The following is an 18027-nucleotide window of genomic DNA, read 5'->3' on the forward strand; positions in this document are numbered from 1 at the left end:
CCAAGACTCGATCTTTATAAAGTTCTACCAACAATACCTACTAGAAAGTAAAAAATTTACACGAAAAACTATGATTGAATCTGAAATTGGGTATAAGGAGAAAGCTTACCGGTTCTGGTTTGAAAGGTTGGGTCTTCATGAATTCTGGTGCTCTGAATATCATGGCAGATTGGTGAGTTGAGCAAATTACAACTTCTCCAAAATGGGGAAAACCAAGTGGGAAGTGGGGAGTCTGATACTCTATATTGAATTGGAAAGAATTAAAAAATGAGGCCAGAACACAACACAATACTATAGTACAGTGCAGCCCAGTCCATCTTAACTTTGAAAAATAACTAAATCAACACACAACACAACACATCCGTATTTGCATCAAGGACAGAAATGACAATTTCTCATTTTCTTGTAGAATTTCTCAGCCTAGCATTAGAAACTAGAAAGATTGAGCCTTGATATTATTATGAGAAAAGGACATAATTGTTTACATTCAAAAGTCATAAGAAGGTGAAGACTTTGCCTAAAGATTTCAAATTCCCCACTATAGACTCTTCCACACCTTCATATGTGACAATTGTGCTGATCCTGTGCTGCTAAATCATTTTGTGTACTTAACAATAATCCTCAAAAATGGGCTTGTAACAAGAAATTCATAAAATTACAGAGAAGACTTTCCAGGTTCCTCAAATCCTCATAAAATTCTTAGAGAAACATACTCAACAGAAGATGTAGCTAATTCTGGTGAGGTGTCATACCATTACAAGCACCATGGGAGGATCAATCTTTGAGAAACTAGGCTCTCTGTCTTTCCTCATCATGTTTGTTGTTTTGGTTTCGTCTTCCAAATGTGTTGCTTCAGCTACTGTTTCTACCGATGAAGTTGGTGCTCTTCTCCGATGGAAAGCCAGTCTTCAAGATACTCAATCACACCTAACTTCATGGAGTGCTCAGCACTTCCCAAATGAAACAAGTCCATGCACTTGGTTTGCCATTTCTTGCGACACTGCCAAGAGTGTCACCACAATAAACCTTACCAAGTCGGGTTTACAAGGTACGCTTCACGAATTTTCATTCTCCTCCTTCCCGAATCTTGAGCACTTTGATCTCAGCATGAACTTAATCTTTGGTTCCACTCCACCTGAAATCAGTCAACTCTCTAAACTAGTGTATCTTGATTTGTCTGATAATATGTTGAATGGTTCAATTCCTGCTTCTTTCGGAAACCTTAGCAGTCTTGCTTACTTGAATCTAGGTAGGAACTTTCTTACTAGTTCAGTTCCTTTAGAAGTGGGCAATCTTTCAGGGTTGGTGGAGCTTTACTTGAATACCAACAATCTTACAGGTCAGATCCCACAAACTTTTGGGAACTTAAGAAAGCTAAAAGTACTATACATGTTTGAGAACGTATTTGTTGGTTCCATTCCCCTGGAGATAGGAAAGTTGGCATCTCTCAGCAATCTAAGCCTTCACACCAACAGCTTTTCTGGCAGTATCCCGGATTCCGTATGTGATCTGAGACACCTTACTTTACTGGAACTGTATCGGAACAATCTTTCAGGCCCAATTCCGGAAAATATTGGAAGATTGAAGTCACTTGTTGCTCTAGATGTCGGTGAGAATCAACTCAGTGGTCCTATTCCCATGTCAATTGGTAACATGAGCAAGTTACAGGTTCTATATTTCCGCAGCAACAAACTCTCTGGTTCCATTCCTCAAGTGATAGGAGATCTTATGAACTTGGCTGTGCTGAGAGTTGCCAGCAACAATTTGACCGGTCATTTACCACAGAATCTCTGCAAAGGTGGTGTGCTCGCAAATTTTACAGCTAATGGAAATCGTCTCGTAGGTCGAATGCCTGAAAGCTTGAGAAACTGCGCAACCTTGTATAGAGTCCGTCTTGATGGGAACCAATTCACTGGAAATATATCCGAAGATTTTGGTGAATATCCAAACTTGGATTACATAAATCTAAGTGACAATAAATTTTATGGTGAAATTTCAGAGAAATGGGGCAAGTCTCTGCGGCTAACAAATCTTGAGATTGCAGCTAACAACATAACAGGTTCCATACCACCTGAGATTGGTAATTTGACTCAACTACATTTGCTTAATCTTTCTTCGAATCATTTAGCAGGGACAATTCCTGTGGGACTAGGAGAGTTGACCTCTTTGGTGAAGCTTATACTGAATGACAATCAACTTTCTGGTGTCATACCTCAAGAACTTGGATCACTGACTGACATCCAGTTTCTTGACCTGTCCGAAAACAACTTGAGCCAGTCGATTCCTAGTAGTCTGGGGAACCTAGTGAACATGCACCACCTGAACTTGAGCAACAACAAGTTGAGCCAAGGAACCCCAACTAAGTTGGGTCAGTTGAAGCAGCTGTCTGTGCTAGATTTGAGTCATAATTCTCTTAGTCAAGAGATACCAACGGAGTTTTGTGATTTGGAAAGCTTGTTGACGCTGAATCTGTCCCACAATAACCTCTCTGGTGTAGTTCCCCAGACTTTTGCTGACCTTCGTGGCTTGGAGTTCGTTGACATATCATACAATCGATTATGGGGTCCGATTCCAGAAAACAAAGCATTTCAAGAAGCTCCTATAGAAGCATTGCAAGGGAATCAAGGTCTGTGTGGCAATGCTACATGTCTACAGCCTTGCACAAAGACTCCGGGCAAAAAGAAGCACAGCTCGAACATTGGTTACAAAGTCGTGTGCTTGGTAATTCCACCTGTGGTAGGAGTACTTATACTTGTTTTCTGTGGAATTTGTATCACTTACAGAAGAAAAAAGAATTGTCAAAAAACAGATGAAGAGGACATGCATCCTAAAGAATTTGAACTTCGTTCAATGTCGATTTTTGAAGGAAAATTGTTGTATGAAGAAATTGTAAAAGCAACTGAGGATTTTGATGATGCTTATTGCATTGGGAAGGGAGGCACTGGAACAGTTTACAAGGCAAAGCTTCCTTCTGACGACTTGGTGGCTGTAAAGAAACTCCACAGTACTCACTGTGATGGTGAGAGGAGCTTTGAAAAGGAGTTCTTAAACGAGGTGATGGCATTGACTGGGATACGCCACAGAAATATAGTGAAACTTTATGGCTTCTGTTCACATTCACGACACTCATTTTTGGTTTATGAGTATCTTGAAAGGGGCAGCTTGTTCTCAATCTTGTGCAATGAAGAAGCAGCCAAGGAATTGGATTGGTGCAAGAGGGTGAATATCATCAAAGGTGTGGCTCATGGTTTATCATACATGCACTCTGATGTATCGCCACTAATTGTTCATCGAGACATAACCAGCAAGAACATTTTGCTAGATGCCGAGTATGAGGCTTGCATTTCGGACTTTGGCACTGCTAAGCTGCTAGAACTCGGTGCATCTAACTGGACTGCTGTGGTAGGCACATTCGGATATGTAGCACCAGGTAACATAACACGCGCAAATGTCAAATATGAATTTATCAATGATTCTGTAACATGACATGTCCCAATGCATGTGTCTAAATCATTGTCCGCTGTATATCATAAGTTCGTAACTTCTAGTGTTTACTCTTTTTGGCAGAGCTTGCTTATACATCGAAGGTGACTGAGAAATGTGATGTGTACAGCTTTGGAGTATTGACACTCGAAGTGATGAATGGGAAGTACCCGAGTGATCTAATGAGGTCTTTGTTGTCACAAGCTGAAATCAGAGAAGGAAATTTGCCGGAAGATGTGTGGGATGGCCGGCTTAAACCTCCCACGGGTAAAATTCTGGAAGAACTTGTTACTGTTTTAATGCTAGCAGTCGCATGCTTACATCCAAATCCACAGTTTAGGCCTACCATGTATGACGTTTCTCAGGTTATAACAATGCAAATCGATCTCTCAGACAGACTTGGACTAATACAAGGCTCAATCTGTGTTTGATTATTTAGTGAGCAGAATCTGAACTTGGTTCTTCTTTGTATAGGCTAGATGTGCAGCTACCAATTAAGTGAGATTTATCTTGGTATGGACTCAATTAATCTTGTATTGAACCAACTGGCATATTGTTGTACATGCAAACCAAATCTAGTAAAGTTTCTAGATATGTAATTTTGGTTAATGGTGCTAGTATTAATATGTACACTTGGACTTATATTGTTGACTCCATATGTTTTGGACTATCATTATTTGAATTCTCCCCTTCAAAATGATGAGATAATTAAACGTCACTAGTGCCTTTCAGTGCAAGATAATTTGGTAGGAAGTCTCTATTAATCTTGGTTTTTCAACAAAGACAATATCACAAGGTGAAATAAATTGGCTTGCATACAAGTTTAAGCAGCAACTGAAGAAGCAGAGGACAAGAACCAAAACATTGAAACAAATAAAACCAAATCGTTTCACTGCACAAAGATACCTTTCTCCTCTACCACTAGTTCATGATCTGAGCTAGCTGGCCGGCTTATCAGTTTCATCCAACTTGACTGAGAAAATCCACATTTTGCAATTTGAGTTATGTTCCATATCACTTTTTGATGGCAAATTATTGTGATGAGAAAGAACAAGCCTTTCCACTACTGAATGGTTCAAAACGCAGCTAATTAATGCGTACATACATGAGAAAACTATGATAAAATCATCAAGTATTTTAGACTTTTACATCGGAACAGTGGGTATGAAGAAGGAAGAGAAACTTGAGATGGGTTTCATTTTTGCAGGATATGAAAGTACCTCGAAAGATCTTTCTTAGATGATGTTCTCTTTGAATATATGTATGAACATGAACCTCTCTGTTGTTAGGCATCAAGAGTCAGTTTTCTACTCGGCTTCTATTAGACATTTTGTCCAAGTAAAAAAAATCTGGGTTCTTAATTTGACTAAAAAAATTTTGGGTTCTATATTTGAAGGGCTTCTGTTTTTTTGTTTTTTATTATTATTTTTTCAAATTGATGCAAAGAAAACAATCTTACTCGTGAAAATTAAGTCCATGCATGACACATCCATCATCTTAACCGCCAACTAACGAGGACTAATGGAAGTATCACTTTAATACAAATTTTTAAATTTAGGTAGTGATACTAAAAATAACACAAGACATGTCGTACGCACATTTTAAGCCCAATAAAGAAATAGACATGCAAACCACATTTGAAAAGACAAAAATTACATATATTCTCTAACCTTCATGGTACGCATGTGGACCCAAGTCACAACTATGCTCTTGGGGCTTATAGAAGTGGATGTGATGTGGAAGGTAACAGAAACATATCATCCCCATCTTCGATTTAAAGTTGTTGGTGGTTTTGGTTTTGGGCCTGAAATCTAAGTCCAATAGTTTTGAACCGAAAATGGAAGTGAACAAGAGAATTTGACAAACTTAGAAAAAGCCCAAAACCATTATCAATTCTTCTTCCTTTTCTCACCCTTGTTCCAAACAAGCAATCTGCTTTTCTTCACCGTAGTAGCACAAGCAAAGCATAATATCCTTGAATTTAGGGATTCTTCTTGCCATTTTGTTTAAGAAGGAAATTTGACTATCACAAAGAATCTTGTCTCCCTCTATCCAAACATCCCCCAAATCCCTATTCAATCTTCTGATTTGTTTGCGTGTCTTGCACCAACGTACACAGCCTTAATCCATTACAGTGAACTTCACTGCAGCAAAAAGCGTTCAACATCAAAGCCTCGCTGCCAATAATTGTGATTGTCATTCAAGTAAGCTATTCCTTTCTTGAATTTAGGAAGGAACCTCCTTTTACCCAAAAGAAGGTAATCTCCTTTTACCCAAAAACTAACTTCCTCTAATGGAACCTATAAAAGGGAACTCCTGCAGTAAAAAGATTAGGGAGCAAAACCTAGAAAGACTGAGAAACACCTAAAGCAATCAAGCCTTCTTGCATAAACCCAGCCCTTAGCCATTTTCTCCCAAACCTTCTTTAAACCCAGTTTCCAGGTACCCCATATCCAAAAACCCTCCAGTTCTCCCACACCATGCTTCACGCTGTCAACATCTATTCATTATCTGAATCACACACAAGTCCTCCCATTAATTAAATTATAGTGTTGATTTTGGCCTAGTCAATGCTTAATTCTAAAAGGACCCTCACATCAGGTATCACATTGATCGTGTTCAATTGTTGGATATCAAACTGACTGGGGTAGAAGAGTTGAGGCACTGATGGTGAACTTAACTCTTACACTTTTAAATTATGATGTAGGACGAGAATGGATCCAGTTTAGCCGAAAAACCATAAAAGTAAAGAAGCGGTGTAGAATCAAGAAGAGTGATTGGAAAATAGGTAACTCACGCGTAATCAGGTTACTAGCCGCTGGAATATTCAAGAAGATTTGGTTTTGGACTTTTCGGGTTTCTCGTGCAAAAAGTCAGGTTTTGATTTTGAATCAGATTTGACTAACTCTTGGCCAGAATGTCCGTTTGAGACGCATGATACCTTTCCAGAATGGGAACGACGAGATCTTCAGGACTCACTTTCCTATCAGATTTAGGCCAAAATGTATCGTCTTAATTATCCGATTCGTGATTTAATATTTTTAGGCTAGTTTTACATTCTTTTTATTTTAGGTTTTCTAGTTTATTTTGGATTTGTTTTGTTTTAATCCGTGGGCTTTAGGGTTTCATTGTTAGTCGCCCTAGGGTTTTATTTCTCTTATTTAAGCAGCCGTATGTGGCTGCAGAACGCATCTATTATCTTTTATCAATAAATTTGAGATTATTCTCTTTTTATCTCTGGTGGACTCCAGAATTCTTTGTTAGGTTTATTGCTGGTAAACCTAGGTTATCAATCCGATCATTCCGACTGCGTCAAATTAGAATACATGTGACCAATCTCTCTGATAAACTTTTCTCCTATTTCTTCATAGACATAGTGCATGAACATGTCATATCTCTCTCTATACGTGTGTGAAAATGTTTTTGTACTTCGGTCTTATGTTTACCCTTTTCTGGCAAAGCTAGCTTACACAATGACAATGACCAAGAAATGTGACGTGTATAACTTCAGCGTGTTAGCACTTGAAGAGAAGTAATTAAAGGGAAGTACCCTAGCAATCTAGTTGGGTTACCCTTATATATCAACTGCAAACAGGAAGGAACATGTCTGTAGATATGTGAGACGATCACCTTGAACCTCCCACGGCTAAAGTTTTGGGTGAAGTTGTCACTAACTTAACACTAGCAGTCACATGCTTACACAAAAACCCATAGTTTATTGGGTAATGTTTTTATTACTCTAACTATATGGATGTTGTTGTAGCCCATCTTGTGTGCATGAATACTGGCACTAATTATTGTTAGAACAAGTTTTGTGAGTATGTATCATGAGAGAGTTTATGCTTCTAAGAAACGTCGTAGCAATGATTTCCTTAAGGCATTATTTGCCCCACTATTAAGTGTGCAAAGAGGAATAATCAAATGTGCCTCTAGAATATAATGAAACTCAGCACAATGATGTTCTTGGTTAATGTTTTTGCACTCCCAAAAACCAACCTTAACATTCAAAAGAATGTTTACAAGATGGCTCAAGGTTCCTAGAAACTAATTGTCCATTATTAGTATCTAGTAATTTTATGTGTGAGAAAACATGAAAATGATGAATTTTGGAGGCTTAAATCATATTCGGATCTTCTTGCAACTATATCATTTGTAGAGAATAAACCATTTAGAAATATATGTACCCCTTCAAATGGTATGATATATACTTTTTCGCCTGTACCATTTAACTTTGGTCATAGTACTTCACTTAGGCAAACCCAAAAGGTGCAAACACAAATGACACATTTTGATTTCTTTAATAAAAATTATATTTAAAAACTTCTTCACCAATCCTCCACCATTTTCCAAATATAAAGATATAATGAAAATATGATTTCAAAATCATTTTGAAAATTCTTTGAGCACTGCCGTGGAAAGCTTAGTGCATAAACTAAGGTGTCTTATGGACTTGAACCTTAACTAGTGAGAACACATCAAAGTTAAGTCAGAATGGCGGAGTAGCATTATGCTTTGAACTTGCGATTCTATGTGACTTAATCGGACACATTTCACACACTATCTTTCTACTTTTTAAAAGTGTTCTTAAAAAACAGACACGTGAATTGGCTTTGTGTCTATATCCTATTTCATGAGTACTCTAGAGACTAGTCTAAGTCATATAGAAGGCGGCACCACCTTCACACTCATGTAGGTTGACATGGAGTAGCCCCATAACTATAGTACTGTCAATCATGTTTATTAAAGAGATTAACTCAACCTATACATTACAAATACCAAAGACTACTTTACCTTTAGATGGATATATATATTTGTGTGTTTGTGTGTTTGTGTGTGTGTGTGACATAGTAATTAACCACATTGTAGAATCAAAACTAATGTTTCTTACAATAATGAACCATTAATAATAATTGGCATATCTGTAACCTTTAGAGATTTAACAATGAACGAAAGAGTCTTACTTCATGTTCAGATTGACAGATGTTTGTATACTTTCTTTTCTCATCTAATGAAATAGCCTCCACTAATATTCAAATTGAGGCATAAACTCTCTGAAATATAAATTTTCATTGGCTAGAATAATGTCATAAGATTTTTAGAACAAGTTTGTGGGCGTGTATTATGAGAGAGTTTATACTTGTAAGACGTACACGTATTGTAGCAACGCTTTCCTTAAGACATTATTTGCCTCACTATTAAGTGTGCAAAGGGGAATAATCAAATATGCCTCGAGGATAAAATGAAGCCCAACACAATGCTGTTGTTGGTTAATGTTTCGCACTCACGAAAATCAACCTTAACACTCAAAAGAATGTTTACAAGATGACTCAAGGTTTCTAGAAACTAATTGTGCACTATTAGTTTCTAGTAATGTTATGTGTGAGAAAGCATGAAAATGATGAATATTGGAGGTTTAGATCATCTTAGGATCTTCTTCTGGCTATATCATATTTTTTCACTTGTACCATTTAACTTTGGTCATATACTTCACTTAGGCAAACCCAAAAAGTGAAAACATAAATCATGTTGATTGGATTTGTGTTGGGCTGGTATCTTTTGGTCCATTCAAGGTCTTCTGGTGGCGTCTTGATGGTGGCGGCGATTTCCTTTTCACCGTGGTGGCAGTGATATGTACACTGCAGACTGTGGAGGTGACATCAGAATCCAGGCGATGGCTCTACTTTGAAGATGGAGGTTGGTCTACAATGGGCCTATCCTGTTGGGCCCGGGTGCTATTGTCCTTGGGCCATATGGGCTGTTTGTTTTCTTTAGCTTCAGTTGCTTTCTTGCATTATTATTTTGGGATTTTATCACAAATAGTGTATGAAGTATGGATGATTCTACACTTTGGTGTATGAACTTCGAAAACTATCAGAATGGTGTATGAACTTTGCATTTCTTCCTCATTTTAGTATATGGGACTAACACCGTTAAGTTTGACCGTTAAGTTCTACTATTTAACTCCTGTTGGAATTTTTGCAATAATTCTATTGTATCAAGCAAATAAACAAAAACCTTCCTACCTAAGGACTAGCCTTCAACATGCCACAATTCACCTAAGGACCTCTTATCTAAGCGGTTACTAACAGGGCGGAATCACTGCTGCCTTAGTGAAGAACAATTCTGGTAAATGTGCAAGATATTTTTAAAACTAATTGCAGACCTTCGAACAGATGAATAATGATAAACAGAATTTAATAGAACAAATATTTTTGTGACAATATACTGGGCACACACTAGAATTTATTTATTAAACATTAATACAAACTGATATACCTAGAGCCTCATTCTTGGGTAAACAACTTTTAGTTATTCATAACTGTAAAGACTTACTTGAAATAAAAGCACACTCCACACTTGGAGCTTCTAGAAAGAGAAGCACACTGCTATTGCTACGACTTTGGCTCTCTTATTCTTTGAGAGAATATGATTCTGCTCAATTTTCTGATCTAAGACTGATATGAAAAATTTCTTCTCCCCCTCCAAACTAACACTAAGGCTCCTTTTATAGGGAGCGGACTCCAAACTGGAATTCAAAACATAAAAATGTACAGCACAACTCTATTCTTGTCTGCTTTCGTGAGTGCTCCTGATGATGGAGGTCGGTTTGCGAAAAGCAGATTCCTTGAGGTGAAATGTTTTTCACCTTATTCTTTTCTGAAAAGCAAAAGCATCTTTAGGAAAAGCCAAAGTTGCTTTCGGTGCTTTATACACCTGTTGCTTCACATGTTTTCGTCTGTTTCTGAGTTGTGGCCTAGGATAAGCGAGTTGTCATCCATCCTAGCTTTAACTTGTGGTGTTGATTGTTGCTCTCATGTTAGACTTGAAATGTCGTTTGACAACTCTCGAAGAATTCGAATCATTATTCCGGGAAGATCCTGTCGAGAGCAACTCGTTGACGCTTCTCGTACCTTAGGGGTATGAGTCAAGGAAAAGTGGATCTTCAGCTATTTAATCTACTGAACAGTGGAATGAAATTCCTCGCTGGGACATGTCGACTTCGAAATTAAGTAAGAGGGATTTAATTGTGCTTTAGTACTCGCCATTTGACGTTGCTTGTGGAATTTTAGGATTGTAAAATCTGAAAGCATGGATTTGGCGAGTGGTACCATATAAGGCGTTTCTTTGGGGTAGCCGAGGAAGCTACGCAATTAGAAAATTTATAGGTTGATTAAGGTCACCCTATGATATACCTGGTAGCGTTTATATCTCCTCGGGAATGCTTTAGCAAGTTAATGCGTAGTCAGCATGGGCCCGAAGCGTATCATGAGGGAAGAAGGAGAAGAGGTATGTATCACCATGCAACCTCTATAGCGGCTTCGCGAACTATGTTTCTTCTCACTCGTATGTGAGGTAGGAACCTCGTGTTAGTTACAGCTATAACTGACCCGAGTTTCTGAACGCCGAAATTCGCGTCTGTATGAGGAAACAAGCCTACTTTGTTCCTTGGACCAAACTGCTCGACTCTAGGTATCGACAAATTTGGTAGATATGTGTTAACTATTGCGTGGTTGAGTTCGTTCGGAGCTCTACCATTTGCCGAAGTCGACAATGGAAGGTCATGAAGTAAGACATCTTTCAAGGAAGGGCAGGGACTCTCTAGGATTCTAGCCGTCTACAACAATACATATTACTGGTAAGAATCCTAGAAGGACTGCAAGTATTTCTTCCTTGCTAATAGTTACGTTGACTTTTATTCCCTTGTTTTGGTTGATGTTATTTTACGATTCTCCAACCTCATTAAAGTTCTGGTTGGTTGAAATCATGATAGTTCAACGTTGAAACTTATCCATTTGAGTTGTTTCCAAGGTTTAGAAAAAATCTTGTGCTTTGAGGGTTCAGGTTGCAAAAGTATTTCGACTAAAGTGATTTCAAAATTGTTTCCGAAATTGTGTCTTCTACGTCTGTATTTGCATACATCTTGTAGTGGTTGTCATTTTCAAGCTTCTGAATCCACTGCAGGCATGCCAACGTAGAATCAACCTCTTTTCTCTTGAGGGACAGAAAAAGGTCACTACTGATCACGTTAGGGTGATCGTAAGCAGTGATTAAAATTTTTTCTCCTGCAGCTAGGAATGTATTTTCTTTATCTTCTTCGATGATCTTTTGGATATAGTCAAGAGACATGGCCTTCATCCAAGGGATGCTTGAGTTTGGTTGGCCATTATATCCCACGCAGGCAGGTTGAAGATACCTTCCTTGGATAATCCTCACATAATGATATGGGGAAATATATTCAACTTCACCATTTCTGTTTTGGATCTATTCTGGAGGAGTTGATCTGAATTTCAACCTGAGAATGCAGTCATTTTTTCTGACATTCTTGACTGTATGGACTATGATTGGTGGTAATCCCTTGAGATCATCATTAGTTTTAGTCTAGAGATTATGGACAAAACCATTTTCAACAAGCCAAAGCTTGTGTTCTTGAGGATGTTCACTCTGAACATTGACTACATACCTTCCAACATAAGATCCAGGAACTACGAAGAGAGTTGGAGGGAAAGAGTTGGAATTCTGACTTCCAATGAAAGTATCAAAGTCAAACCAGTCTGGTTCTGTTAGTGCTAAAACATGAACTCTAGCACTCTCAGGATTTTCAAGATATTGGATTTTCTCATTATGGACAGCACTCTGCTGCGTATGATCTTCTTCAAACTGTGGTCTAGCATTTTCATGGAGTTCTTCAGCTAATGCAAAGAGAGCTGGGAACATGATTCCACTATTTCTTTCTTGAAAGGCGAATAAGAGATTATCGAAAATTGCCTTCTGGTGATATGCTAGCCTCCTGCCAGTTCTGAACACAGGATCAGCAAAGGTTTTTAGTTCATAATTAAAAACATTTATAACTCCAATTGGAGTTGATTTGCTTTTTGGCAAATCAACAGTCTTCAACGGTCTTGATGAGCCTTTACCGTCTGCCGTTTGAGACGGGCTAGCCAATCATTTACCCTGGGATTGATCAGTTGTGGCTAGTCCTTTTGGACTTAGCAGAAACCTTTTGAGGATTTTTTCTTTAGGATCCTCAGCTTTTTCAGGTTCTTTCCCAGTTCTTCTGTTTCTGGGATTGCGACCTTCGTCGTCATCTCTTCGGCTGAACATTGCCATTTCTCTGGTTAAGGCGTCTGGAAGATAGTTCTTGTTTCCTGCAATTAACTCAAAATTATAATCAGATTGGTTAAGAAATAATTGCTAGTTTGCTAATCTTCCTCTATCAGCAGGTTTATCAAGTTTAAAATTTTTAAAATTCTTTATTCTAGCATAATCGGTGCGTACAGTAAAATGTTTTGCAAGAAAAGCTGGAGAATTTAAAATTGTTTTCTTGACCGCCAAAATTTCTTTTTCTCCTGTAGGATAATTTTGTTCTGCAAGGCTGAACTTGTCACTACAAAATTTACAGATCTTTTCAATGTTAGTTCCAGACGTTTTTGCCAGAATGACACCGGACCAGTAATTATCGCTAGCATCTATTTGGAGAATGATTTCATCATTTTCCTCTGGTTGTTGAAGAGGAGGGAGATTTTTGCAGAGAGCTTTTATCTGCTTCACAATTTTTTCATCATCTTCTGTGAAGTTCCATTTTCTTTTGGAACTTGTTTTAGGAGATAACATTGCTGTTAGTCCTGAGATTTTGGAATGAAATCTCTCCCATAATTAATAACTCCTAAGAATCTTTCCAGACTCTTAGCATCAGGAATTCTATCTGGGAATTTCCAGATTTTCTCAAGGATGTGGGGTTGGAGTTTTATTACTCCATTCTTGATGTTTATTCCAAGGAAATCAACTTCATCTAAGATAAAGAAGATTTTCTTTTCTCCTAAGATGATTCCATGCTGAACTATCAGCTTTACAACCTCATAGAGGTGTTTCATGTGTTCTTCTCTGTTTTTGGAGAAGACAAGGATGTCATCAATGTAGACGACGCAGAATTCAGCAACATGTTTGAAGATGTCATCCATCTTTCTCTGGAATATTGAAGGGGCTTGTTTTAGGCCAAATGGCATTACTAACCATTCGTAATGTCCTTGTGGTGTTCCAAATACAGTGAGAGGAACACTATCTGGATGCATCTTTACTTGCCAGAAACCCGACTTTGCATGGAATTTTGAAAAGACTTTAGCTCCTCTGAGCTGGTTTATCAGTACTCGTACTTGAGCAATTTGATAATCGTCTTTAACGGTCTTCTTATTGACATCTCTATAGTCAATGACCATTCTAGCTTTTCCTCTGATATTTTCTACATGATTTCTCACGTAGAATGCTGGAGCATGATGAGGGCTAGTGGATGGTTGAATTAATCTCTTGTTCAGGAGATCTTCAATGTCTTTTCTGAATTCCTTTTGATCTTCCTCTTTGTACTGAGGAATGGCTTTGACATGACAGATAGCATTCATATCATGTAATCTCAATTCACAGACCACTGGGTCTTTTTTCCAAAATTTTTGAGGGTCGACATCTATATTTTGTTCGAGTATTTTCTTGATTTTATCAAGAGTGGGAATTTTTTGAGACTCAAGCTTATTCTGAAAATGCTTGAGGTTATGTTCATGGATGAAACTAGCTTCTTCTTCTTCACTAGTTTCTTCTTCTTCTTCTTCAGAAGATTCTTCAACAAGTAATTCTTCTTGTTGTTTAATTTGTAGCACAGGTTCAAATTTGGGCTTGTAGGGAGCAAGATCACCATTATTCTGTTGCGATCTCTGATACTGAGTAGTAAAGTGTGGACCTACTTTTTGCCTGTGTAAGTCGGTCTGCCCAGAACACCCATTCTCCTTTTCTGAAGCCTATCGCTTCTTCATCTTGAATAAATCTTTGTTGGAGAATAAAATCATTTCCCAACAAGAAATCTGATCCTTGGTCTTCTGATTGCCAAAGGGTATGAATGATAAATGTTCCTCCACCAATGGTGATACGAGCATCTTTAGCCACTTTATTCATTGTAAGATGGCTTCCGTCAAACTGGACACCAGTAGCTATTCTTTTCTTATCTTCTTTCCAGAGTTCTTCTAGAATTGCAAATCTTTTTGCAATTGTGAATCCTGATCCATTATCTACAAAAGCATGTAGATGATATTTTCTATGATCAGGGAATTTTAATCCAATCTCTATGTAGTTGTTGTATCTACTTGTAGAGATGATTTTCGATTGATGAAACAACTCTTTTTCTTGAGTTTGTTCTTGAGGGATGAATGGTTTGCATTCTTCTGGACCTGTTTCTGGTGGTTCAACCAGTTATATTTCTTCATCGATTTTTTCTTCCTTTATTTCTGAGGAAGATGGTTCCATAATTTCTTGGAACAGGGCTTTTACCGTTTTCTCTTTTTGTTCAGAGAAATATTCTTCATATTCTTGTTATACCAATTGGCTGATAAGACCATTCTTGGTTTTTCTTCTTGCTTCAGCTATGAAGCATTCTTTGGATACGTCTTTTTTGACTCTTCACAGAACATAGGAAGTCCATTCCTTTCATGACATAGGCAGTAGTCACAAACGAATGTACTAGGGTTTACCTGGTAAGAAGACGTTATTGCTTCTGTCTTACTTTTTTCCCAGTTTTTGACTTTTAGAACATTCATCTGTCTGGATTCTAAATATTCTGCTTCAGAATCTATTTCAGAATCAGATGATGATTCTTCTTCTTCAGACCAGGCAGAGGAAACTGACCTATCTTTTTCTTCTTCATCAGAATAGGCTATTTCGTAGCCCTTCATGTTTGCTGTTTCTACTATGGGCTCATATTCTTCAAATAGAGGTTTAGTAGATCTTTTACCTTTTTCTGGGCATTCATTGGCATAGTGCCCTTCAGCTTTACATAACCAACATCTGTAGGCTTTCTTGCCTGGTTCTTTATTCTGAGGGTTGGGTTGATGATTCTTCTTTTTCTTGAAGAACTTCTTTTTTGGATCTTCATCCAGTTGTTTCTTGAAATTGGAACTTTTCTTAAATTTCCAATCTTTTTTCTTATTACTCTTTCCGAATCTTTTCGAGTAATGTTTTTCTTTTCTTCTTCTGTAGTACTTGGATTCATGACATCCCCAGTTGGTAGGCATATCCAGTATTCCATAACAGAAGTTTTCAACTCCTTTGAGTTGTTTCTTGGCCATCTTGGCTCTAAGATTTGCTTTGCATTGCTCTTTTAGTAATTGCCTGATTCTGTCGGCAATTCCTCCAACTGAAAATCTTTCAATTGATTTTTCAGCTATGCTTTCTCTCACGGCTGTTCTCCATGGTTCAGGGAGTTTTCTGTGTAGCTATTGAAGAACTAACTTACAGATAGTGAGTGGACCACGGGTGTGGTACATGAACGGTATTTCTGTCCAAATTTTTTGAGAAGCCACTTCCAAAAGCTGATCCATAATTTCTACTCAGTTCTCTGCTTTCTTGCAACACCAAAACATTCACCATTCCACCGCAGAAATCTGAAGAAGCAAGCATGTCGCCTATCATTCCCACAGGTTTACTAGATCAGTATTTTCTAGTTCACCTATTGTACAGTAATATTCTTGAAATTCATTCAAATATTCTTCAAAATATCTCATGTCACAAATTTTGAGAGCATAGATATTTGATTTAGCCGTTTCTTTAGCCTTTTCACTCAGATTAGAAAGATCTCCACAGAATTGATCGTACAGGGGTACTGCAAAATCATACGGAGATTTTGAATTTTTTATTTCTTCTAGTCAGTCTCTTCCTCTGGCAGTCTCTTTGAAAGACAAATAGTACTTTTTGGCTACTCCGGTGAGAGTAGTTACATAGTACACCTGAAGATCTGGTGCTTCAAACTTTCCAAGGGTGAGAGCAGAGGCCATCATTAGGCTATCTACCCATTGGTCAATAGCTTTTCTTTTATCTAGAGCTTTGTCTAGATTTAGCCATATGCCATAGTTTGTGATTGGTACCCTAGGGATATTGTCTTCTGGAACAAATCTTTGAGAATTTCTTTCTTCTTTTTTGCCTGTAGGAGCTTTCTGTACAGGGAGTTTTAGTTTTCCTTTTTCTCTAATGATGAAAGTTTTAGAATTGGAGCTTTCTCCGTCTTCCATTTCGATATCTTGATAGGGAAGGATTTTCTTACCTTTCCTGGTTTGAAAATGTTCATTTCTTCGATTAGTTTTTCTAATCGTTCAAGATTTTCGCAAGATTCTGCTTCATCATAGAGTTCATAGAGTTTTTGTGCTCTAAGCATAAATACTGGTCTGTTTAGATCAGCTTCTAATTCTTCTTCAGTAATAGGATCTGTTGATTCTTCAACAGAGAATTTGGTACCACTAACACTAGCTTCTCTAGTGCTGTAGCTTATTCTAAGAAGATTTTTGTTTATCCTGACATTTTCAGGACATACATCACTTTTTCTGTGATCGTCAAATTTTAGACTAATATCTCCAGTCTTTCTGCTTTCATAAATTGCCGCTTTAGCATTTTCTGCTGGTTTTTTTGGGCCAGATAATTTTCATTCAATAGGAAAAGTTACTTCATTCCAAGTAACCTTGTAAATCTGTTGTGAATGGTTCTTCTGACTGGTGAGGAATCCAGCAGTAAGACCTGGGATATTTGATATCCTTGTCTTAGGTTCTACGGTGGTACTCATCAGTTTATAGTATATTCTGTTTACTATTGCAAGTTCTTGCATATCTTTTTTTCATTGATATGTCGTTTGTCTTAACTCTCAGTCTTAGACAGTGAGATGCATCTTTCAAGCTGGTTGAGAAGTTTGGAAAACAGTTGAAATATGCCACTTGATTGCATAAAGATGCTTCAAGTGTTCCCAACAGACTAGCTTGAAAATTTGTTAGTCTATTGTGTTGTAAGACACATAGAACTGAACAGTTTATGCCTTCTCGAGCAAGCAATTTTATGCCAATTTGGACTGCTCTAATGTGCATAAATTGATAATTTTTTGTTCTTGCTCTGGCGACTTCATCAGGAGTGATCATCAAGAGATCTGTTTCTCCTGTTGTAGAGGGGGTTGTAAATTCTAATAATTTGAAGTGATGGCTATCCATCAGTTCAAACTTTCCCCTTTTGTAGATTTGTTTAAAATCTAACTTTGGAATTGCGGAGTTTTTTACCTCCTGTTCAATTTCGTTGTATTCAAATTCTTCAGCATTTAGGAGTTGTACTCCTTTTTTTTTTTTTTTCCAAAGATGCTCATCATCTTGACATCTCTTGCTACCAAGTATTTTGGTTTTTCATACCTGATACAAGTCAGACTAGTAGAGGGTTCTAGAAAAATCAAGCTTGGCGTAGGATTCCTCTCGGGTTTTTCTAATGGTTTGAATACATTAGATTTCTTTGCTTTTACTGGAGGCTTTTTCTTATCCTAGCCTTCAGTATATCTTTCATAGAATCCAGCGTTTTTTGCTGTTCAGTGATTTTTCTGCCAACACTTGTTAGCTGTTCTTCTTCCCTTTTAGGAAGTTCTTTGATATAATCTATTTTGTGCTCCAATTTTTCTAATTGGGCGATTATATCTGGTACTTTTTCTAGATGATCTTGACATCTAGTTACTTCTTATATCAGATTCTGATGTTTCTCATCAGAAGA

The 18027-nt window shown here is 37.6% G+C and overlaps 2 protein-coding genes across 3 annotated transcripts in view; both read left to right on the forward strand.

Moving 5' to 3' along the window:
* The window catches only part of LOC133744216 (MDIS1-interacting receptor like kinase 2-like), a 75469-nt gene that overhangs the window by 3404 nt on the left and 54038 nt on the right, over window positions 1–18027 (forward strand). The window lies entirely within an intron of this gene.
* LOC133745511 (MDIS1-interacting receptor like kinase 2-like) lies at window positions 482–3917 on the forward strand. Of its 2 annotated transcripts, XM_062173595.1 has the most exons (3): window positions 482–3235; window positions 3323–3430; window positions 3568–3917. In XM_062173595.1, exons 1-3 carry the CDS (start codon window positions 766–768, stop codon window positions 3912–3914), a joined length of 2925 nt encoding a protein of 974 aa, XP_062029579.1. In that variant the 5' UTR covers window positions 482–765; the 3' UTR covers window positions 3915–3917. The 2 variants fall into 2 exon arrangements, with proteins under 2 accessions (XP_062029579.1, XP_062029578.1); XM_062173594.1 differs by having other exon boundaries at window positions 484–3430.

Source organism: Rosa rugosa, chromosome 4 (genome assembly GCF_958449725.1).
Source record: "Rosa rugosa chromosome 4, drRosRugo1.1, whole genome shotgun sequence".
Classification (NCBI taxonomy): domain Eukaryota; kingdom Viridiplantae; phylum Streptophyta; class Magnoliopsida; order Rosales; family Rosaceae; genus Rosa; species Rosa rugosa.

Excerpts from the sequence above, each read along its gene's own strand:
- LOC133745511 (XM_062173594.1), top strand. The coding sequence starts at position 766 with ATGGGAGGATCAATCTTTGAGAAACTAGGCTCTCTGTCTTTCCTCATC. Across the intron at positions 3,431-3,567 it reads ATTCGGATATGTAGCACCAG|AGCTTGCTTATACATCGAAG; the intron begins GTAACATAACAC and ends TCTTTTTGGCAG.